Consider the following 24,694-nt stretch of genomic DNA (forward strand, 5'->3'; position numbering starts at 1 on the left):
TAACGAAGTTTGTTCCAAAAGATTTGAGTGTCTGGTATAAAAGGTAAATAGTTGGAGAGCAACGTCACAAAAGATAAGAACCACTGTGTGACGAGCATTATCTTCATTACCAATGATTTTTTTAAGTCTATGCAACTTTATTTGAAGATGGTTTAACGCGAGGTTTAATGTTAGGTACCTATAGGTTTTGGAATAATCATAACAGCTGAAGTAAAACTGTTTTAGGCGTCTTATTAAAATAGTCATTTAGAAAGCCTGGAGATTCTCTATTTCTATTATATGGATTTTAATTAAAATTCTTATCAGTTAACAAATATTCTCACAAACATGTAAACTGTATTACAAGCAAGACTGTCACTTTATTTAATCATATATTTTGTTTAAAATCGTTTTTAAAAGAACTAACGATCTTTGATTTTTACTTACCCAAATTTAAAAAGCAATAGATATTTTGATCTTCTTTGGAAAACTACCTACCTACTATTTAAATCTTTTCAAATTACTTCATTAGAACATTTTTAACTTTTCCAAGAATTTAAATCGTTTACAAGGTTGACACAGATTTTTTAGGAATCATTTTGTATATAATGCTATTTATGGTATTCCTATAATAAGAAGTTCCCTGTTTAAATTTTGTTTATGATGATTATAATTTACTCTCATGATCGACAGAAAAGATATTATAAGTATTTTGTGCCTGTTCTTTCATCTTTGTTATTTCATTTATATTCTTATTCTTAACGATTCAGTCCTATTATCCTGTTTTGTTAGTAAAATCCTAGGTATATAGTTGAAAGCTTTGATTATTCAAAGGTTGAAAGGTATATGGATGGCTAGTCGTTATTGAATTAATATTTTTATCGTGATTTAAACAAAAGACAATAACCCTCGATTAAGATATCTGTTAAGTAGGTACGATGGATTGGGGTGAAAATAAACTGTAAATTAGTGTAAACAAAACTGTACGAAGTGGTGAAGTTTTAGCGCATTTTTGCAAATTTATATTTTTAATAATAATAATAAAGTTTATTTGAGCTTTAAGAATACAACAAAACAAAAATACATCAACAGAAAAGAAAAAGTAGCTCAAAAAAGCTTTATTTATTTATTTTCCACGTACTCATTCTCCACAGCAGCGCGGCTCGCCATTCGGAATAAATTAAGATATTTGCCCCAATCGCGCTAGTGGTCGGACGTAACTTGTGACAGGTACTTCCCCATTATTCATACGTTCTACCGAAGCCGATGGCGCAGTGGTTGCGTTGCCGACTGCTGTTCGGGAGGTTGTGGGTTCGAATCCCGCTGCCGACTGCCCTGTCTGGGGTTTTGTCAGATTGTTTTCCTCAGACGTACGTAGCTTCGCAATTCGTATAATGCTAGAATTATGTTGAAATCTATGAGGCGAATGTAGGAGCAGTAGTGGAATAGCCTTTGGCTACCTGCGATATGAATATCTATTCTTTCAAATAGACTACCTACCAAAGTTATATTGCCTATGGCAGTTGAGTGAGAAATAGCTATAAAGAGGCGAAACTTGCATTAATTTAGATGAGGTTTATTCCAGGTAACGAAATATGGATATGCCACTTTGGCACCGAGATGTGTCAGTACCTCAGCAACTTCGTAAAAAGTAGTCGATTTCTACAGAGTGTATTATCGTTCGTGTTGTTTGAGCGACGTTTAAGCATCAGATTCGCACGTCTGCCACCCTCACACCCGTCCCACTGTGGACGTGCAGGAATAAGCTCCGGCGAATGAGATGGGGAATATGTATCGCAATTTTACATTATAGTTGGGCCTCTTTACTATTTCTCACTCAACGCTTTAGCTCATTGGCAACTTTTTCTTTCCTACTAATCCGTTGCTTGTGGCACAAGCTGTACATTTTCTGCTCCACTTACTCCTTCACATCTTGTTTGCAATTTACCCAGTTGAATGGTTTCCGCCCCTTAATCAGGGTTTTTTGTCACTCCTAGATGTCTACCCGAATCCGGAGTAGAGTACCTACTCTTTTCTAATATCGGGTGTTTTTAAGCAAGATAGAACTTTCCATCGCGATGGCTGTGAAAGCCTGCGTGAATTTCACGGCATACATAATCATCCATCTGAACTAGCAGGTTGAGGTAGGGCTTTGTCCGTCCACTACATGGAAAATTTTGCACACAGATCTTGGGCTAAATCCATATACTTAAGATACAGATATACAGACAAGTTGGTGCAGGAATTAAAGCTATAACACCATCGATTGCGGCGTTCTTTCGAGGATTGGGCTATAGAGCAGTTGCAAGTTGACCCGTTGTTTTATCGCAAAATTGTTTATCTATGAGGCTCATTTTTGGCTTAACGGGTTTGTTAATAAACAGAATTGCCGAATGTGGAGTGAGACCAATCTAGAAGAGGTTTTACAATGCCCCATTACATTCGGAAAAATCCACCGTTTGGTGTAGTTTACACGCTGCAGGTGTCATCATCGGACCGTATTTCTTTATAAATGAGGCTACGGCTAACGTTACGATTAACGAGGAACGTTATCGGACCATGATCAGTGAATATTTGTTTCACAATATTAATGACATTAATCTGGAGGAGATGTGGATGCAACAGAATGGCGCTACGTGCCATACAGCGAACGAACTATCGACTTATTAAGAACAAGATTTGGTGATAAGTTGATTTCAAGAAATGAACCTGTCAAGTGGCCACCTAGGTCCTGCGATTTGACGCCTCTTGATTATTTCCTATGGGGCTACGTAAAGTCATTGGTGTTCTAAAAAACCGCTCGAGCGACGAGCGCTCTAATTTTCTCAAAAGTGTTCGCTCCTAAAAGTGCTCGGGAGCGAAAAAAACGCTCAGGGCTCGGGAGCGTAAAAACCGGTCGCGAGGGAAAAAAGAGCTTGCGGGGAGAAAAAACGCTCATGAGCGGAAAAACCGCTCGTGGGCAGAAAAAAGCGCTCGAGCGCCGAGCACTTTTAGTAAACGCTCGAGTATCGAGCACCATGCGGCCGCTCCGAAAAGTGCTCGCGAGCGGATCGCTCACAAGCGCTTTTCCTCTTGGAGCGCTTTATCGAGCGGAACGCTCGCGAGCAGTACCCAGCTCTGGGTGTATGCTAATAAACCAGCAACTCTGCACGCCTTGGAAGCAAACATTGTTTGTGTGATTAATAACATAACACCACCAATGCTCGAAAAAGTGACCCGAAATTGGACTGGCAGAATGCGTTTCGTCAGGGACAGCCGCGGTGGCCATATGCCTCAAATAATTTTTAAACATTTAATGTCATATATTGTTCTTTCCAATAAAAACAGATTTTTCAACAAAAGCTATTTTTGTATTATTTATTAAAGTTTAAAATTCTATCGGGCTTAAAAAAACACCCTTTACCGTCGGCAATCTGCAGTATGTACTCGTAGTACCTACTACCTATGCTCTCCGGTATAGTATAATAATGCGCTGGACACACATTTTCTAACGCTCGCTTGAGAAGAACATCTAACTGTAAACTGAGCCCAATAAGTCTTTAAAACTGTATACGTATATCGGAAATACGTACCTCTTCCCAGATTGCCCTTCTTCCATTTTCCAGTTTATCATTAGACGTAAATCACGGACACCTAAAGCTGTCCGGGGTTCTTGGGCGACATGCGTTTTGTTTTTCATATTTATGCGTGAACAGTGTGGACCATCTTCACGACATGGTATAATAAAATGGCAATATGGGCCAATCGATAGGACATCGGCATTACCGGATGCTTTGTATTTGTTGCATAGAATGAGTTCGCATTCCGAAATAGTTGTGGAAAAGGATTTTCGCATGCATGTGGACGCGTTCTGCCATTTACAAATGTGCGCCCCGTTTCCGGATTTTTGAATTGATCAAAACGATTTTCTATCGTGGTTGTGTCTACCATATGAAAAATATTGCTTTTGTAAATTTCTTCGGGATCAGTAGATGCGAAGATGGGTGGTGCAAAGATTCTCATCATTTAAAAAGTAATACGAAAATATCATTCCCCTGAGTGACTTTACTTAAAAAATCTTATTCTGTAACTGCAACAAAAATCATTATACTGTACAGTTGAGTTTTTTAGGTCAACCAAATTGCGTTTAGCGTATGTTAGAGGCCATTACAGAATTTGGCTCCAATCATTGTTTAGTGTTATGCTTATGGGTTTATCATAAGTACAGTGTAGGAATTTAATTCATCTTCCCATTTTATGGACAAGCGTAATGGAAGATCTTTCTTGAAATTGTTCCAGCGGACTCGAGATATGAAATACAGGGATTTCCAACAAATCTAGATTATATTAGAATTTTATAATTTCATGATCAGTTACCGATTGAAAAAAAAAACAAGCCAAGAAAAATATCGATATATCAAGTCCACTTTTTAAATGAATTATATGTGGATTTTATGTACTTAATGTATATTTCTGAACGTTTTATTGCGATTTTTGCTTTATCTAGTAGGGGAGCTAGCACGAAATCCACTGAACGAGAATGATCAAAATTTTAACCGATGGAGTTCCATTTTGCCCTATCAGAGTATGCTAAAATCGATCGTCTGCAGCCTCAGGTCATACGATTTAAGGCGCTGCGGGTACTTCTTGTGGTACCAATTCTGAAAGGTTGTTTTTCGAGAAAATAAGTTATACACCAAATGAAAACGTTGATAATAGCTCTTAAAAAAATATTTAAAAAAATCGCGCACATTTGATAACTCCGTAAAAAAACAATTCTTAGTCGGTTTTTCACGAACTTTCTACGGATATAACTAGGTTACCGTTGGAAGAATGAAGCTGATTTTTTTTACAGACTAATGATAGGTAGGTACAGCCAATGACTATGAGAGTGTTTCTTTTTTAAATTTAAGATAATAAGATAATCTTGTAATTAGAGAAAAAATTTAAAAACGAAACACCTTTAAGTCATTAGTAGTACCTATCATCAGTCTGTAAAAAAAATCAGCTTCATTCGTCCAACCGTAACCTACTTAGTTATATCCGCAGAAAGTTTGTGGAAAACCGACTAAGAATTGTTTTTTTATGTAGTTATCAAATGCGCGCGATTTTTTAAAATATTTTTTTAAGAGCTATTATCAACGTTTTCATTTGGTGTATAACTTATTTTCTCGAAAAACAACCTTTCAGAATTGGTATCACAAGAAGTACCCGCAGCGCCTTAAGTCGTATGACCTGAGGCGGCAGACATCGATTTTAGCATACTCTGATAGGGCAAAATGGAACTCCATCGGTTAAAATTTTGATCATTCTCGTTCAGTGGTTCAGTGGATTTCGTGCTAGCTCCCCTACTATTAGTTTTGCTACTAGGATTCCATTATAAGTTTTAGAAAAATTTACTTACCTTAACCATTTCATCATTGTGAACCGTAGAAAAAGGGTGTGTGGTAGTGGTATACGATACCATTTTTATTTCAATTCATAATTACACTTTTTTCTTTGTGCGTTTTCCCTGTAATCATGTTTTTTAAATACTTACCATTACGGTGAGGTTTTAAAAACGTACATTCTATACACATAACATGCAAAATAAAGTTACATGCAAAAGAAATTAAAAAGAAAAAAAAACGAAAATATAAATATTAAAACTATCAGTCTACATTTTTATTTCATTGCACAGACACTGATAATAAAATATGATAACATAAAATCGATAGAATTTAAAATATACATAGGATTAATTATAATTTAGATAATACCGAAACTATCCTTTAATTTGTACTAACACAACAGTAAATTAACACAAAAAGTGAAAATTAAAAAACCTCATAATACTAGGATGACAAAAAAGTGAAACGACATATTTGCTTAATTGAATGTACAGTATATTTACATTATTTAGCAAAAGTCATGTAATACACGTTTTACTACATAAGTATTAATTTAGATCTATACCACTTTTTACACAAATATAAAATTGCCAATAATTAAAATTTATTATTTTTGTTCATATTATTTATTAAATATTTTAAGAAGTATAGCAATTGACAATATTTTCTATGATTTTCTTCTACATGGAATCAACGAACGCAAAATCATTGTGAAAAGGGACATTTTATGTTACTTGGTCCAAACAATATTATGTGGTGCCATAAATGTGACGATTGCCAATGAATTGTAAAATTTCTCTTTAAAATGATATGTTACCAATTGGTCTAAGGTAAAATTGAATCCCACTTAAATTGCGAATGCTAATTGTACCCATAATAAAAATAGTAAATTAAAAAAAAATTATTGGCAAAATTTTATACCGAGGTTTGAATGATCGAAAATTTTATACATTTGGAACATTTTTCTTTTATATACTTCTAACTGGAAACTTTAAATAAATGATTTTTCGACTGAAAAAAATTCGCTACATATGGCTACTAACATACATGTCATACATACATGTTTGTCTAAGTTTAAATTTAGAATGAGATTTACTTTTGGCAATAGAAATGTTCAATTCCGATGAACCTTCATCATTCTTACTTTAACAATAATAAAAAAGAATACTTTTTAGGAACTTGGACCCTACATTACAAATTAACACACCACAGACTGTTTTGTCATTATAAATCGTATGCAAGTGAAATTCTACACGTGTAAAGGTTTATAAAAAAAGACAACTTTTAATTCAACTTAAACTGTATTTTAATATCACATGATGTTTAAGGATTACAGTTAAAAAGATCCAACGATACTTTTCGTACATGTATCTAAACCAAATGCAATGTCTGAAAAAATTACACTAGCTCTAAAGAAACATTTTCAGAATTTGAACACAATTAAACCCACACGATACAAACTTGTACACAAAAACATTTAAATAAAAAATTTACCCAATAACAAACTTAACAACATTCAGTTTCGTTTATGTAAACTTTTATAATCAACGTCGACATCATGCACAAAACACTCAAAAACTTTGATTCCATATAAACAAACTAAAACATCATATGTACGATAAATGATAAATTTTAGGAGTTACAAAAATTGGAGAAATAATGAACTAAGTATATATTTTTTATCACAGTCAGGAGAGTTCACATTTGCAAATATTCGTATTTCTTGAAGTGAATTGATGCATGAGAATGTGATTTAAAAGGTTCCATAACAATGTGAAAATCTTACGAAATTTTTACAATGTCAAAACCTATACACGTGCTGTACTTGCAAGGTTCACGGAATTGAATTATGCACTAATACTTGAAGCCAATACACATCAAGATGCAAAAGGCCAGCTAATCGGCCAACTAGGATTATGTCACTAGATCGTTTGGTTCCAACAGCTAGCCTACTTATTATTATTTAAGTAGTAATACTATACTAAACTGGCCGTTATGTGTGCATTCATTTCATTCGTTATTTAACTACGATTACAACATATATACATTGCATAATACTCCCTCCTTCCAATTTTGTATTGTACTAAGTATTTTACTACCTTTTCTATTTATATTGGAAGAAAAAGACAAATTAAAAAATAAAAAACTAAGAATGCTTTTAAAGTTCTCTGTTTAAATAACCAATGAAAGGAATATTTTATGCCATAGTTTTTTTTAAGTATTTACAAATAATACAGTAAAAATAATTTGATTTAGACCTTTACTCCAATAATTAACACATTTCATAGTTCTATCACACTTGTTCACTCACTTTATTACACACATATTTAGGTATGTGTGAGGGTTAAGCACAGGAACTTATCTTACTCAAACAGTGCTAAAATGTCATCATTTGTGGTCGTATTCGCGTGGCCTGTACTGCTCCCACTCGATGGCGGTGTGTTTAAATCGGGTGGATCCAAATACGATAAGAGCTCCATTGGATCCACACTGTCGGGGAGTAACTAAAATTGACAAGAAAAATAAATAGTACCGCAATTCATAATTGTTGCTTTAATTATCTACTACCTATATACTACACATAAATTGCAAGATGCACCAATACTTGGTTTTGTATTTCTCCATACTTTTCATCTGGTAAGTATGAATCAATTTCAGTGATTTTAGTGCTTTTCCATAGGCGGTTTGTAACAAGAGTATTATAGTAATAGCTATTCTATAAAAATACCTAATCTTGTTTGCAGTCCTATTTGATAAACTCCTCTTGTGTAAGAAAAAATCAAAAAAGTAATGTATAGAGTTCTGTACACTCTTTTGGGGTCCCTACAACCACCTACTTTTTTAGACATTTCAATATAAATTTTGGTTGGAACACGCGCGCCCGTTAGCTCTGTTTGCTTATGATTGGTTAAGGTTGAGTTGAGGGTATACGTATATGATGAAACTGATGAAACTTGGGATAGGTAGTAGCATAGTGTAAAGTTCTATTCTTATAGGTACTATGGTCGCAGTTATTCACTACAGAAAAGGTGATAGAGAAATAAACCCGTTTAAAGTATGCACTTTGATGCTTTTAGTTGCCTTGGTGAGCTATAACAATGTTCCAAGAAGAATTCAAGTTGAGACACGTTATTGACACTACTGAAAACAAAGAAGTTGACTTCAAATGGCGCAAAAAAATAGCAAAAATTCAATTAATGTAATGAACATCCAATTCCAAGATGTAGCAAACGTAAACGCGGTTACTGATCTGTCTGCTGTAAATGTATAGTGAGTTAGGTTGGTACGCTGAAACCACGCCCACTTAAACGTTTGGGAAATTTTGCTTCCAGTGACCTTATTACTGCTATCATTGAGTGTTTACACTGGAGAAATGGAGATAATGATAAACAGCAAGTAGCTTATCAATTAAATTGTACTGCAAAGTACACCTTTTGGAACAAAATTGTATTCATTTTTGATGGTGCCAATTTCGAAAAACCAGTAGAAATGTCTAAACAGTTTCATTTTAACTGCCTGCTCTAGTTTTTAATTACTAATCTGTAAGTCATATTGCTATCCTTATTGTGCACATACTGTATATCATATTTCGAACACTAGAAGTTTACACAGGAATTATATAAATGCTACTTTACTAAAGACACAGCAAATAAGTTGTTTATAGAAACTTTAAAATGTTTACTCAACAATATTTCAACTACACTAGTCAGCAAGAGAAAAAGATCTATTACTTACATTTAATGCTTCTTGGCCTGTACCCTCACCATCAATAACAGCGGCCGGATCAAAGTTAAGATCGGATGGTATTTCAGGAACAGAATTGTCGCACTTGTCATTGCTTCCACTCGAATTTAAATGACTACTATCGGAGGGAGGAGGTACGCTGGGCGGGCCCGTTCCACCACCAGGAGTGTGCGCGGAGCCCGGAGTTCCTCCTGGTGTATGTGGGGTGTGTGGAGTATGAGGTGTGTGAGGTGTATGAGGCATCTGTAAGTAACACCAATATAATACAATGACATCACAGATCGATCTCTCACATTGTATACCTGTTCATTTAAACTTTTCTCCATTGCATTCAGTGGATCAAGCGAATTTACAGAGTCGCTCAGGTGTGAGAGTGGACCGGTGCCTGCCGTGTACTCGTTACTGGAAGGATTTGTCGATGAACCATATTCATACTGGTTCGTTCGCGAGTTGTTATACGACGGTCCATTCATCATTGACCCACTCGCAATACTGTTCATATCTGGAGGTATATAGGGAGACATGGCCTGAGGAATATCCCAATTATTCATCGTGGGCATCGTCATACTTTCTGGCGACATTGCTTTGTTTAGTTTTCGAGAGCTGCACGACTCGTTCTCTTCCTCCATCTAAAAAAATCAACCTTTACCTAACCATTTGCTCATCAAAATAATGAATATATAAAAATATTAATATAGGGAATAAACAAGCTACCGCAACAAAAATTTGCAACGCCCATAGTTTTTGGGAAACTTTCAAAAGAATGTTGTATTAAAAAGCGGTCTCAGTCAAAAATTTCAAGGGAAAAAGCAAGGGTATCATTTGAAAGTACATTTCATTCTCTAATGAGAGCTATTGATCATTTTAATTTCTATCACTATTAGCAAATGCTTCAAAAAGTACAAATACTACTGGTTTAAGATGGATGTGGATCGACTGCTGAAAAGCGTATATGATTCTTCATATACTTATCTTAATTAACTTAAGTATGCATTATTTCAATTAAAACCCTATGAATGAAATTTGAGATGTTTGAGCACTTTCCTCATTTTATTAAGGGGTGCAAGTTTTAGTTGAGACACTTTATAAATACGTGACACATTGCTTTATATCGTGATAATTTAAATCGTACCTTAATGCCCGATGTTATACTCTTAGCAGCTTTCCAATTAGCTGAACTATCAATAGTAACTTCATCGACCTCCGAATTGCTTAACGTATTAAGAATTCCCCACATATACTGATCCACTTCCAATCCTTCTAATTGTGCCGGTTTACTGAAAGACAAATAATGTAAAAATGTATACAGACACTTTACTTTGGCGAATTACTTGCACACAGGACATCGCCAGGAGCCTCTTTCACAGTTCAATTGTAAATAGGATTCTAAGTCGAAGCACTGTATGTGTTTGCACTCGTGACCTCTCGCAGGTAACGTTATTCGTTTAAAAGTAATAGGACATTTGAGACAAACTTTTAAAGCAGTTTGTTCGACTACATCTCTGTCTCGTTCTGTTAAGTTTGATCCGGAACCCGACGTATTACTAAAGTTTCGTTTAATTTTCGCTATACAATGATCCGCTGTTAGTAATCGTTTCCTAAGTAGGCCTTGAAGAACCGATCGTACGCTCGGCCTGTGCACTAATTGTAGCACGAAGAGGTGCGACTAAAAACAAATTCAATATAGTAACACATATCACAAAAGAACTAAGAAACTTACGCAACAACATGCAGATACTGTAATTTGTATTGTATTGCGACCAGGTTGACAAACTTCCTTAAGATAGAGAGGTTTGTGGGAAGTTTTGTTTTCTCCTCTATCAATTATAAGAGGAGTGGCGTTAACCGAGACCTGAACAGATGCCGGCCAATTTGTGTTCATCTGCCGATCTTCGTGATGGAAGCACTTAAGTTGTAATTCTAAATCTGATCTCCACATAAGTGTTTGGTGTACAGTGGGTTTCAGTTGAAAGACATGATTGCTTACTGCCAAATTGTGTTCTAATCTAAATGGTGGTAAAATAATGCCATCCCTTACTGGGAAAGTCAGCCTTAATTCGTCATCTTCTAAAAGAGAAAGAATTTAGTAATTATACAGTGATGTAGCGGTTACTTACTTTGTACTGGTATTGGTGGTTTTAGATCATTAAAACTAGGTTTTACATCGGGGTTAGGACTAATGTACGGTGGCATGCTGCTCGCTGGGGTTAAAGGTGGCGTCGGATTGCCCGGAATTGGACTGTGTTGGTAACTCATATTATTCCTCATGCCCATATCTTGTTGGAATTGACTACCGGTATTGCCATATTGCGCTGCAGCGCCGCCGCTCATATACTGGCCAGAATTATTGCTATGAAACTGACCCATCGAACCATTAGAAAAGTACTGTCCCTGAGTTGTGTAAGGAGGGGTTGCCTGCCTTAGACTACTGGTATTTCTAACAGGGGTCATAGTTCCCGCTCCGAAATTGCCGGAAGGACCTATACTTTGTTGCGTAGGATACTGAGTTTGGAAAGTGGGCTGCCGTGAGGCGTAAGTAGGATACTGTCCGTTTGGACTAAAATTAGGATTCATATTAGGATTCATTGGACTCATGTTAGGATTTAAATTAGGGTTTAAATTAGGATTCATATTTGGACTAGGACCGGGCGTGGGGTAAGATTGGGGAACCCTTTTCTGGGACATATGCATCGCCGGTGACGGATAGGGGGTCATTCTTCTGGGGTACATGGAACTATTGGCGGGTCCTCCCATTTTTGGGCCCATATTTCCTGGCATGCTTCCCATCATTGAATTGTGCATATTTCCCATACTTATGTTAGCCATGTTGTTCATAGGGTTCATCCCATTCATACCGTTCATAGGAATCATTCGCTGCTGATAGCTTTGGGCGTACTGCTGATTGCCGAATTGGGAATTGTCCTGTAGAGCCACCACACTAGCGGTGGCGGTAGCCGTTGCCGTCGCCGCTGCCACCATAGCAGCTGTTGACAGCGCGTTGCCGCCTCCGTAGCTTCCTTCAGAACCATTCATTCCCCCGCCCGCTCCATAATTTCCGACACTAAAAATAACACACGTTAACTTGTAGATTTTTTTTGTAATTTCTAACGATATTGGGAGTATTGTGCAATACAGTACAAGGTTGCAACCATTAAAACGTGTATCGTAATGAAACATTTTAGACAATACATTTTATGATGATATGAGCATTATATTTTAAGTTACGACCAATTTGCATAATTTTATTCATAAGTTAGGTCTGTACCTATGAGGAGAAAGTGGTACAATAAATGTATAAATTAAAAAACGTATTTATGGCATGCGATGTCAAAATTATTGGCATTAATGAATAGATCTACGTATAAATAGATTTGCTATTACATGTAAACTCGTTGCCTGCTCGTGATACCTACACCGAAATGTGCTATTATCGTAATTATGCCTCCGAAGAGTTTTACTGGGCCATGTCCGTTTGCTACGCATTCCTCGCTACACATAACGAGACATTGTTTTACTGGCTAATAAAAAAAATTAGAACTCGTACCTACTCAGTTTTAACACTATTCTGTGCCGCTGAATTATTTCAACTATTAATAAATTAAGGTCAACTCTTTGACGTAATATAATAACATAATTAGGACAAAAATTATTTTGGTATTTAGTAACGACGCCAACATATGTATAAAAACGGATTGCGGAAAACAAAAGTGCATACTCAAAAAATCCGTTATATTTTATTTATAATTGCACATGTTTCAACAATTTTCGTTCGTATTTATATTATTGCTCACCGATGCAATTGCGTTGCTTACACGAGTTATTTTTGACCTTGTCAGAACTAATCTAATATTAGTATGTATTACTATTGGGGTCCATTAAAATCGTTTACCTGTAAAAATTGCGTTTTCTGGATTTATGTAACATTTTCGCAGAGCCTGAAATCGATAGCATTCACATTTGTATTACCAACTGTATTGTGTCTAAACATAGATTGCGGAATTTGGAGTAAAAATTTAAGGAAGTATAAATATAATAATAGGCATTTAAAATTTAAAAAAAAGACTCACCATAGCGTTGCCAATTCTACTTCACTCACATTAAAAAAAAATTGAAAATAACGCAAAATAACACATTCCATGGCTCATTGTGGCTTAAATCTCGCCTTCAATCGAAATTGATTGGTTAATTGCACAATACAATTTCTTAAGCTGGGTCCCAATTAAGCGCGCGCATGAGTACATTATTCAAAAAATATTACAAACTTGAAAACTATGACGATAAATGGAAAAATCACACGGGTAATAAAATAGGTAGTAGTACTCATATGATCGTTAAATTTAATGAGTCTGTGAACTTTTACCATTAACTTTGGCATTGGACCTGTTCCTAACTGCATCACCAAGCACTGTGGCATGGACTAGCGTAGGTACTCGAGAGCGTACTACGTACGTAATCACTATGAATAAATAATAAAGGGATAATTGAAGAAGTTTGCTATACGAAGAATATGACCTCAAGATACATGCAGATAAAAAATATCAACAAATTTTGAACAAAATCCCCATGGAAATCTGTGGAAAACTATTGAAAGTAATATTTGTTCACTTAGCTCACAATCTTAAGATTTAAAAACTATTTTGGGCAGAGTTTTGCTTTTTCATTTTGATAGTATCTTAAAACACTAAACAACTCGAAAAACAACTCTTAAGTTTGTATTATACGCAAGATCCTACATGGAGACGGTTACCAATTATCATCAATGACGTGTATTGTATTATAGTACTCGGTATAGTATCTAGTCATGTTAGAATTATCGGGTGCACTACGTGGAATAATCCTCTGAAAATTCTTAAGAAAATATCTCGGAAAATATAGACTGATGGTAAATTGTGACAAAAGAGTAAAAACCCACGTTCAAAAGAAATAGGAACGTACTCGGCCGGTGCTTGAACTTCTCCATTTGCTCGCAACCAAGACTGCCAAGTCCTAATGACCCTGCATGCTGGTTTTAGCTCGGGTTTTAGTTGTCTAGAATCTAGAGAGTAACAGCGAGGATAATAATAAATATCATTGAAAAATTTCGATAAATTTTAAAACTACACATTTTCTTGGAAATTCAGTTTGGCGTGAATGATTTGCCAAATGAATGAAGTACGAGGTGAAGTACCTACTTTTCCATCTCCACACTACTAAACAACAACGGATGATTATCATTTGGAAACCACAGCACAACTCCGCTATTATTCAAATGGATATCAGATGAGCAGTTTTATGGGTGCTGATGTCCGATTTCGTCTACAAAACCTTAAAATGGGGGTAGAATAAAGAAATTATGAACTAAAAATCGACAGCGTCCACGACAGATAATCTATGATTGATAAGGTACCAACAAACTTATTTATTATTATTATTAAATTAATTAGGAAATTAAGTATGAATTTCGAACAATTGAAGATGGAGGTTTTAGATTAAATTAAACCCGACCTTTATCATCGATAGTAAGAAAGTTACCCATGCAATTCCCGAGGCAATTCCACTCGCTTATGTCTCGGAGCGGTCGAAAATCTTTGTTATCTACGGACCGATTTTTTAAAAATGAGAGTAATAAGTACTTTAGAATAAAAAGCAAAGAATTCATTGGCTATAATGACGATTTTTTCATTTAATCTGGCCGGAAATAACCTTAATTTTTTTTATAGAACACCCTGTATATTTTGCTGTTTGACTACACAAATTAAAAAAGCCCTAGATTATTAGAGGAAAATCTAGGGAAATTTTGGAGAAATTTTTAGGAAAATTTAAGGCAATGCTAGAAATGTTGGGGAAATTAAGGAAAATGGTGGAAATGTTTAGACTCGTGTTTAGACAATGAAGGAAATCTTTGTCCTCTAAAATAAGTCGTGATCAATTCCTCGAGCAACAATGTAATTAGGAAAAAGAATGCAAAATAGTTGACGATATAAAGGGTGTTGCACTTAAAAAATACCAACTTCAGGTCAAATCTCAGAAAAGGTGGGGCAAAAATTTAATTTTACTACGCCACTGGATCCTACGTAAAAATATCCAGAATGGGCAGTTTTTTACATTTTTTATATCTTACATGGGCAGTAAGGGTAGTAAGCGAGGTAGTAAGATACGATAACATCCCGTTAAACTTTCCGTTTTTACCCTGTATCTCAGAAACAAACGTAAATAGGTTGATTCCAAGGTTGATTCTGTTTGTGGTACTAAAAATTTAACAAAAAAGTGGCACAGGGTCGCGCAACAACAAGTCTTTAAAAACAGCCGAGATACACCGCAGTCTGAACCAAAATAGGACTCACGCTCGGACTCACGGTACAAGGAATTTATGCATTTATACCTCGATTTATACTTAAGGATGTTTTAAACAGAAAGTTGGCAACCATAAGGGCAACTTATTTCTTTGAAAAAGAAAATTTGAAATGTTGAAGAAACGGATAAAACGTCTTTTTGTTGTATAGATATTACATGTATCTTCCCATGTATCTGAATGTTACAACAGAACGTTTTTTTTAACGAAACGTGTGAATGGATGATTTTTTTCGGGCAGTATTAATTTTCATTATATTATAACCAATGACTTATATCATGATAATTAATCTATTATAAGACAGGTTCTGCAGTACCTATAGAAAAGTTTAAACCACTGTCGAGACCACTGTGAACTCCCTTTACTCCCTTCAAGAATTTAATAATTAAAAATTACATCCCGACCCTAACGTTCTTGAAACTCTTTCGCTCACGTGACTTTTGTAGACCTTCGGGAGAAATTTTAGTACGTGCAAAGTTGGTTGCCTATTGCCATCTATTCCATGCTCTGATACGGTTTTTTTAAAGGCGAGTTAAATAGTATACATAACAGATATGTATATATTTAAGAAAAAATCGCTGAATGCAGGCTGGGGGTTATTTCCGGCCAAACCGGAAGTGAAAAATGTCATTATCACCAATGAATTCTGTGCAATTTACTGTAGTTTTACTCTAATTCGACCGTTCCGCGACTTATGGGGCAATCTTTATGCATGTACATGTTCCTGTTATATGTACCCTCGTATGAACCTAAATAGTTCTCTTTTAGAAATACATTTATTTCATAGGTAAACTTCTTCGTAAAGTCCTTGGTTACAATTGTCAATACGAATATTACCTTAGAATTCAGAATAGATCAATTGTTCTGCTTAGAGCACTTGCAGAAGTAAATAAGTTTAAAAAGTCATTATGGCAAACATAAATGACGAGAGCGTATTTTCCTCCTAATAATATTAATGTTAAGACCAGGAAAAAATCCCGGTAGGCACGAGATCCTTATCCCATTCTCTTTCAAATGAGCCGCCTATCGTCGAAGTCATACAGTTTAATGAAAAATAGTGGAGGGTATACAAATACAAACAAATTTTGAAATGGGAAATAGTTTTACTTTTATTCGAAGTGTCTACATATGAAATTTTTTTATTGCTTTCATAAATAGCATTGCGCATTGTCTACATTAGAAATTTCATTGAATACCTTCATAAATAAAACATACAGCATGCCTACATGTGATATCTCATTTAACTGCTTTCATAAATAAGAAAGTTGGCATTGCGCATGCGCAAAACAACATTTTGAAAACTTCGTTAACTTTACTTACATTGGTAGTATTTACATATACAGTTTCATTTAAATATCTTCATAAATAAAAAAGTTAGCATTGCACATGCGTTAATCCCAATTTTTGCCACTGCGCAAACCAAAAAATATCAGTATGCACGGAATCCTTGGACCAAGCCCTTTCAAATGAGCCCCCTATCGCCCAAATCGGTTCAGTGGTGTAGGAGTACGCGTGACGGACGACAAAGTGCAGCCAATAGCGATTTATCGCTTTGATGAAAATACGCTAAAAAGAAGAGAATAAATGCACCATTTTCCGCCCTTGTTGGGTGGGTATGTTTCACGCGTAACCCTCGACGCTTACACCACAAAAATTAAAAGGACATTATACTCAGTTGATTTGCGCAGCGCAAGCCATTAAATATTTTTAAAATATCTTAACAAAGATTAATGCGCCTGCGCAGATCGGAATTTTTTTTACAAAACTCTTTCGTTTCACCCATTTTACACATTAACACCTCTTACATTAAAAAAATTCCTTTTGGCCTCGGTCGATCAGGTGTAGGTAGATTTCTTTAACCCCATTAAGTAACATATAAAAGTGTCCGCCATATGGAATCAGCCGGGATATGAGTTGGTGTACCAACCCTTCAAGTTTGGTCGGTGCATAATTACGAAGGTTAGAGTGTTTCTTGGAAGTGATATATACAGGGTGACAATTTGAAAACTTACCACCTCCCATATCCCCCAAAAAATAAACTAATATGATACATTTGAAATCTGTCGTATTTAAAACGCAACCGGCGACCATAGACGAACTGAGACAGAGAATAATTCAAGAATGTCGAAATATTGCAAAACCAACATTTGAAAAGGTTCGACAAGAGTTTGAGAATAGATTATAACTGGCGATCAAAAATGAGTTGCTGTCGAGTCGGCTTTGGAAGTTCAAGTTAAATACGATTTTCCATGTTTATTTTTTGATTTGCACGATAATTACTAACCTAAATGTAATGCTATTTGGTATGGTTGGAAAGCATTTTTTCAGAGCTTTCCAACGACGTATCACACATGGGGGGTCACTATTTAAGATTTAAAAGTTGGGGTGGCTGGGGCGCAGGGGGTGTGAGGGGGTGCGTCGCCAACTATGTCATTGTGAGTCCCCCTCCGAATTACCGAAACGGATTTTGATTTTTTTAAATATCTCGTTTATTTACTAAGATATGGGGGGTGGTAAGTTTTCAAATTGTCACCCTGTATATACGAGTATACAGGGTCTTCATTTGAAAACTTGCCATCACGGATTTATCGAAAACCAGTGATTAAAAAATTAAACAAAATGCCGAGACGCATCAAAAGATTTGTCAAGGGGGGCAACTTTTTAAACTACTGCACCTCCTTTCCCCCTCTGCCCACCAGAAGTCATTCCCTTAAAAATGTTCGAGAACATTTTAAATGACCAGTGGTATCGAGTAATAGCCGAGGTAATGGCTTGTTTGAAAGGTCTTTCGAAGTTTTTTATTTTGACGTTTGATTTTTTTTTAATCGGTCGATACGTTTTCGAGAAAATTAGAAAAATCTTTAGGTATTTAATTTATTTAATCAACCCTCGAATCGATAGAATCGATATAAAACAAAAACAAACGAAAATATCACTTGTCGATTAAATAAATTAAATAAAGATTTTTCTAATTCTCTCGAAAACGAATTGACCGATTTTAAAAAATCAAACGTCAAAATAAAGGACTTCGAAAGACCTTTCAACAGCTATTAGGTACTCGATACCACGGGTCATTTAAAATTTTTAAAGGAGTGACCCTGGTTGTCCCCCAAATCTTGTGACGTGTCTCGACGTTTTTTTCCTTTATTCAGTGGTTTTCGATTAATCCGTGGTGGAAAGTTTTCAAATGAACACCCTGTATATAAACCTATAAATATACTGGTACCATTACAGTAGGGAGATAAAAATCTATCTAAAAATCGCAGTGTCCAACGAGGTCCGATTATTACGAGGATTATTACCTACTGAATTTCTTGGGCGTACGGACAGAATTCAGGCACAATACAGCATGTGTCCAGAATTTTAAAAATATGTGTATGTTTTAATCTAGTCTACAGCGCGTTCGCACCTCCAGATGCAGTATGGTGCTTATGGACATACAGTACATGCTTGCCAAACGCAACAATGACAGCACAAGATTATGTTTTGTTTTAATACTTCAATTTAATCATATGTCAATTTGACATCAATGCGGTTAGAAACAAGGATAGTATATTCGAAGAATGACGCAAACTAGTGAGAGAGGCAATTAGTCCCCATACTGCATCTGGAGGTGCGAACGCGCTATAGTAAACACTTTTATTTGTTACTCAGTTGTAAGACAAAACGCAAACGGGTAAACGTCATGTTTAAACGCTACTGACTTGTAAAACTGACAGCTGACCTGTAAAAATTTTACAAGTTAGTAATCTAGTAATTTCATTGGCCAGAATTAACTCAAAGTCTCTGTTATCTACATGGATAACATGATATTTTAGACATTTCTTCGAGATCAATTTAAGAACTAATTATTTACGTTTACTATTTTTCCAAATGAGTAACAAATAAAATATTGTACATTATACGCCAGGTAATAGTTTTTACTGGCTCTAGGAGATGACGGGCTCGCCTGACGGCTCGCTAGTTAAAAACTCACTTACCTGGCTAATAATGTAAAATACTATAAACAATCTAAGTAAGAATATTTCATCAATGGAGAATCACATAAATATCATTACGCATGCATGCGGAAAATGCGAGAGAAAATGCATAAAGTTGATTTCCTAGACATCGAATTAATGCATGACGATTCCCGAACAGAATTGGAATACATATAAATAACGACTTTGATACATCTTGGTCAAAATTCGCGTGGTCATTGAAACGCATTTCTTGAGCTTGGATCTAATTACTTAGTATTGCTGTTTTCGAAACGAAATTGATGTATGAATATAGCGAGGAATATAGTATGACAATTAAAAAACACGTGGTCATTACCAATGTGTAAAACGAGGTGTAAAATTTATGACTTGGGCAACGAGCTAGTGCGATTCATTTTTCCAACGCTACTCGTGTATGAATAACGATATTCATCCCTGTGATCTCGCCTGTGATGTATCAGAAACGTCAAACTTAACGTGCAGGTAATTCCCAATTAGGTTTTCCTGCAGTTTTCCTAATTCGTCAGCGAGTTCGTAAGGTAAATACCCTCGTAAATATCGGAGTAGTATAGAACAACTTAAGACCTTCTGCAGGGGCATCCCTAAAAAGCATTAAAACGAACAAGAGGGATAATAAATAAATCTGTCAAAAACGTTATTTACGTTATTTAGTACTTACTTCTAGGCAAATAATGTTTTCTACAGATAACCTACAAAAAAAAATGTACCTACACGCAGTGAGCAAATAACGATTACGTATAGAAATTGAATTTTTCTCACTTATTTCTTTCTCATATCCCGGAGGGAAGGGCGTAGGAGGCCGTGCAAAGGAGGTTCGCCATTTTGATAATATAAGCTTCCAGGACCCCAGAATTTGCCCAAAGAGAAAGACAGACGAATAAAGCGCAGACGATAGCCAGACGAGAGAAATTAAATAATTCTCTCAATATTCAATAGCAAAAATAAGAAAACCAAAAAAGGTGTCTGAATTACCGGAAACTTAATGTTTGATAACTTTCCGGGTACTTTTCAGCTCCTTTCATACACTTTCCCACATTTCATTTACAGATACACTCGAGGATACACTTTTGCCATTGCATGAAGATACATAGAAGATTAAATTAAAATAACAATTGAATGAACATATTTTTCTCTATTTTCAAAAATTCAAAAATTTGCCTTTTAGACTCCCGAACAAGAGAAATACGAGAGAAACCATTTTCTTGCTAAAGTCAAAGTACGTCGTTGCAGGTCAAGTCTTACGCACTACAGCTCAACTAACATTCAAGAGTCACTTCACAAACTATCCTAAAGCGGACAAAAGAATAACAGCCGGGGTTGACATATTTAACAAACTGTAACCTACGTTCTCGGGAATTTTGTTCCACGTTATTTCCACAATTGTCTTTTCGGTAATTTCAAAATTTACTATGTTCGAGTGGATCTCGGAGTGGACATTCCCCATCAGAGAATTTTTCTGGCCACCCATAACTGCTTATTAAAAAATTGTAATGCTCTCACCGACATGAAACAACACACGAGACGTTAAAGGACTGAAAAATTTGCTTTAAAAAAGAACAGATTAGAATGACGTCAATGAAAAATGCTCATCTGACGTTGTGGAAGGTAATTGCGGGGGTAATATTGTAGTATTGGAAACAGTACTGTGACCTGTTCCTGATTTAATTTTTGCTATATTTGTAATGGAAATTAAAAAAAAAATCATTATAGTCAATTTGGGAGTGCTATTCGCACTAAGATGAGGTTAAAAAATTGTTTTTCCTTTTAAAACATTTACATACCTATCTTTGGACGGAATTTTCTAAGCTAAGATATTGGAAAACGCAATTTAAACAGACATTTTCGCTCGGCTATTCTCAACAGACAAAAATACAAGGTATCGATATATACCTATAAGGGCGAGGGTGATAAAGAAGTGGTCAATATTTATCTTTTTCTATTTTCCCTCATCATTATTTATTCAAATACGAACGACAACTTTACGTAACAATTGCAATTTACCATTGGATTTCGCAACTAATAAATACAATAGGATGAAGACAATGGCAAACTAAAAAAAATGTAATGCCTGTGAAGGTTACCATGAAAGAAATTTTTGGGCATACTGTGAGCTCAATTTTTAATACCTTAAAAATTGATAAAATTTAGAAGTGGAATTCTGTTTGCTACACACTTTAGTCACTAATGAAAAAACACAAAACGACAAAAACCGCAAAAAAACAAAGTGCAAAATATTTACAGCGTAGTTTACACGTCAACATGATAATAAAACTATTCTTTTTACACGACCGCACGTCATTACGTAGATATTATTACAAATTAAATGCGAAAAAAATGCTTGTGGACGTTACGTTTCGGGAATTTGCAGTGTCAATAAAATTCCGTTATGCATTAATATTTGCCCAGCGAGGAATTTTGTGTTAAAAAACTGGGTCAAGGAAAGACTAAGTTAAAGTACTTGGGCATATTTTATAAGCGTAATCGATTCCATAAAAAGTGCAGTTGTATAGGAATCATAAAGTTACATCTTTGAAGTATTTATTTTGATTTCAAAGTAGGACATGGCCGAAATAAACAAATCGGTGCGGCGCCGGCGTGAAAAAGCTTGAAGGTTTTCCTACACTTTTTGCAAGTTAAGGTGACATACCGGTAAGTTAACTATCAAATATCCTGGTTTTGCAATTAATTATGAATCAATGGCACGCATACAAATTGCCCTTCTTTTTTATGCTTTTCGAATCAAGGACAAAAATTTGTAAATGACTGTCGACTGATGACGGGTTTAGCATCACTCTCGTGCTTCTTTCATTTCCGCGTAACAGAAACTATTTAAATAAAAGAACTTCATTGATCGCATTCGTGTGAAGAGGGAGTTGTTCCCCTCGAGGTTAAAAAACCGTTACACGTAAGGCGTTAATAATCACGCTGCTCGTGTTACGCGTTTTTTCTACAATTTTCGAAATTTCCAAATTAGTTCCTAACAAATCGGACGTGATCGAAATTAAACCCGAACTATTTTGTAGGGAATTGCCAGAAAACTTTTTGTGGTAACTGGTGTAAATCCTCTTTGGTCCGTTTACCTCGCGCATCCCTTACGCTCCCATTATATTGACAGCCCCTGATTCCACCCTTCTCTTTACTCTTCTCGCCCCTCTCACGCGCTCACTAGGTCACCTTTGTTAGACGCAAGCCACCCTAATTGGACACATATTTGTTTGAATACCTGGGGTCGTTTTGACTAGGTTTGTCGACTTCAACGGACGCTTTTGTAATAAATGTTATAAATGCATCATAAAACGTGCGTCTAAACGGCAAATATTTATTTTCGGTTGTAAATCAACTGTATTCTTTAAGTGATTGGGGCCGGTTTGGTTTTTGGGGCTATTTTGAAACTAAACCACTCACCTGGGCCCCGTTTGTCTGTAGCCGCCTTGATAACTATTTTGTTGAGATTGCTTAAGGGTGTTTACATATCCTTGCGATCCTGCCGGAGGTGCTGAAGTATTAGCGTAAGCACTATGGGGGCCTGATTGACTGGACGTGGTGACTCCCCACACCGTCGTCACGACAGACAGTTGCTGTTGGGCCGTGGCGCCCGCTGGCGACCAGTCCCTGTAACAGGCCATGTTTAGATCTCATCCAAGATCCACGTGAAATTCGAATTAGTCAAGCACTTTAACGCTCTGGTGTTATACGTTGCTAATTTGCAATAATTATACTGAACGCGAACATTTTTCGCGCACTTTATTTATAGCGCGAAAACACTCATCCAACTACTTTAGATAAGAGCCTCGTTTATGTTTACAATTAATTTTTAATATTTCTGCCTCGATAAAATTTTATAAACAATAAAAAACGGTTATTTATATATAACTGGAGCTACGTGCTGTTGCTCCAATTGCTTTGGCTTATCATTAAGCACTGCAATAAACTGCATTTATCAGCGTGTTGAAATTTTATTTTTAAGCGGTCGCGATTTCACAGACGAATTCCAGAGAAATCCCATAATGCACATACACAAAGAATTTAATCCAATTGGTGGTAGAGCACTTTCTTATCACAATAATTCACACAGTTTTGATTCACAGCTGAAAAGAAATTCACCCAAAAATTGATATATACCTATAGGAAGTGTATCCCAGCATTTGATCCCAAACATAAATGTAGACAGTATATTAAACACTTGACATAAACATAATTTGTCTTTTTAAAAATTCGCACACTAATCGAGAAGCGTACTCTGCGCGTCCGTGCTAAATGTTGCTCCTACAACACGCGGCGTTCAACTGTCTAACTTGCCTGTGGGAGAAACAACGGCACGTAGTCAGCACTGGAGGGGCTCAGGGGAAGTTGACCCGAGCTTACTCTCCTCCATTCCATGCGGCCACAATATCGGTTATAGCGAGGCGGTGTTGCCGGCTTTACCGGACCGATACCGTGGGTGGATAGCTCGCCGTCTTTATCATTCAACACGCGATTTTACAAGTTGCTTCTAGATTGCACTGCTCTTTCAGTTTCAGCGCTTAAATCAATCTAACTTAAAATACTGGCAAACTGTGCGTGCATACGATTATGCATAAGCATAACCTGCGACTTTTTTCGAATTGGGATCATAGCCGTCCTCTCGTAGTGATTAGACGCCCGACCTGACACAATAGTGGAGAATTGTCTCTGCTCGTCGATATTCGCCTTTTTCCGCCACCTCTCGGTATACGTTCAATTACTCTGCCTAATTATCAGCTAAACAGTAAACGTACGCTACCCGTTGATATTGCGCTACACGACAGTATGCTCCCCGTATTAAGCACGTGTCCTTCTCTAACGTAGCGGTCTGCGCTTTGTAGGGCTTTCGGTAGATATTACATACCGTATACAATGGCGTGACTAAAACAACCTGTAATCATGCATTAATAACATTTAACTCAGCGAGGTTTAACAACGAAATGTCAATCTCGCTGAAACGTACCTCACGTAATTATCTTCGCATGCATCTGCTTTTCATATATGAATATCGGCGCGCCGTAAAAGAGATAGAATTATTGACGTACAATTCCTTAATTAAAATAGTAATATCACTGCAATAATTATATTAGCTCACTCAAACGTCACACAATATATGGATGTTTTGCAATGTTTGTCGTTCGCATTCCAAAATGAATTTGTCTCAAAGGCTAGTTCGCCATTTTGCCATTATTTTTTCCATTAATTTACGAAGCAGTGTAAATAAATAAATTAACAGATAAATTGCAAACTCAAAGTCTTCCATTTCC

At 36.0% G+C, this 24,694-nt stretch overlaps 1 protein-coding gene across 4 annotated transcripts; it reads right to left on the reverse strand.

Annotated features, from left to right (window-relative positions):
• Positions 1 to 6,032: 6,032 nt before the first annotated feature.
• On the reverse strand, positions 6,033 to 23,897 carry LOC116167458 (zinc finger MIZ domain-containing protein 1). Of its 4 annotated transcripts, none has more exons than XM_031482822.1 (9): positions 23,547 to 23,897; positions 22,830 to 23,036; positions 11,210 to 12,153; positions 10,813 to 11,156; positions 10,424 to 10,758; positions 10,225 to 10,369; positions 9,386 to 9,721; positions 9,084 to 9,335; positions 6,033 to 7,852 (listed from the first exon to the last, which is right to left on the reverse strand). In XM_031482822.1, exons 1-9 carry the CDS (start codon positions 23,567 to 23,569, stop codon positions 7,712 to 7,714), a joined length of 2,727 nt encoding a protein of 908 aa, XP_031338682.1. In that variant the 5' UTR covers positions 23,570 to 23,897; the 3' UTR covers positions 6,033 to 7,711. The 4 variants fall into 4 exon arrangements, with proteins under 4 accessions (XP_031338682.1, XP_031338684.1, XP_031338681.1 ...); XM_031482824.1 differs by having other exon boundaries at positions 9,395 to 9,721; positions 23,547 to 23,871; XM_031482821.1 differs by having other exon boundaries at positions 10,813 to 11,159; positions 23,547 to 23,867.
• Positions 23,898 to 24,694: the final 797 nt, after the last annotated feature.

Source organism: Photinus pyralis, unplaced genomic scaffold, assembly GCF_008802855.1.
Source record: "Photinus pyralis isolate 1611_PpyrPB1 unplaced genomic scaffold, Ppyr1.3 Ppyr1.4_LG3b, whole genome shotgun sequence".
Taxonomy (NCBI): domain Eukaryota; kingdom Metazoa; phylum Arthropoda; class Insecta; order Coleoptera; family Lampyridae; genus Photinus; species Photinus pyralis.

What these genes read in the sequence shown, in the direction of transcription:
- LOC116167458 (XM_031482821.1), bottom strand. Translation starts at nt 23,569, where the DNA reads ATGCTGGGATACACTTCCTATAG. An exon ending in CAGTATCTGCATGTTGTTGC is followed by an intron (nt 10,759 to 10,812) that starts GTAAGTTTCTTA and finishes ATTTGTTTTTAG; the next exon opens with TCGCACCTCTTCGTGCTACA. An exon ending in CAGGCCAAGAAGCATTAAAT is followed by an intron (nt 7,853 to 9,083) that starts GTAAGTAATAGA and finishes TGTCAATTTTAG; the next exon opens with TTACTCCCCGACAGTGTGGA.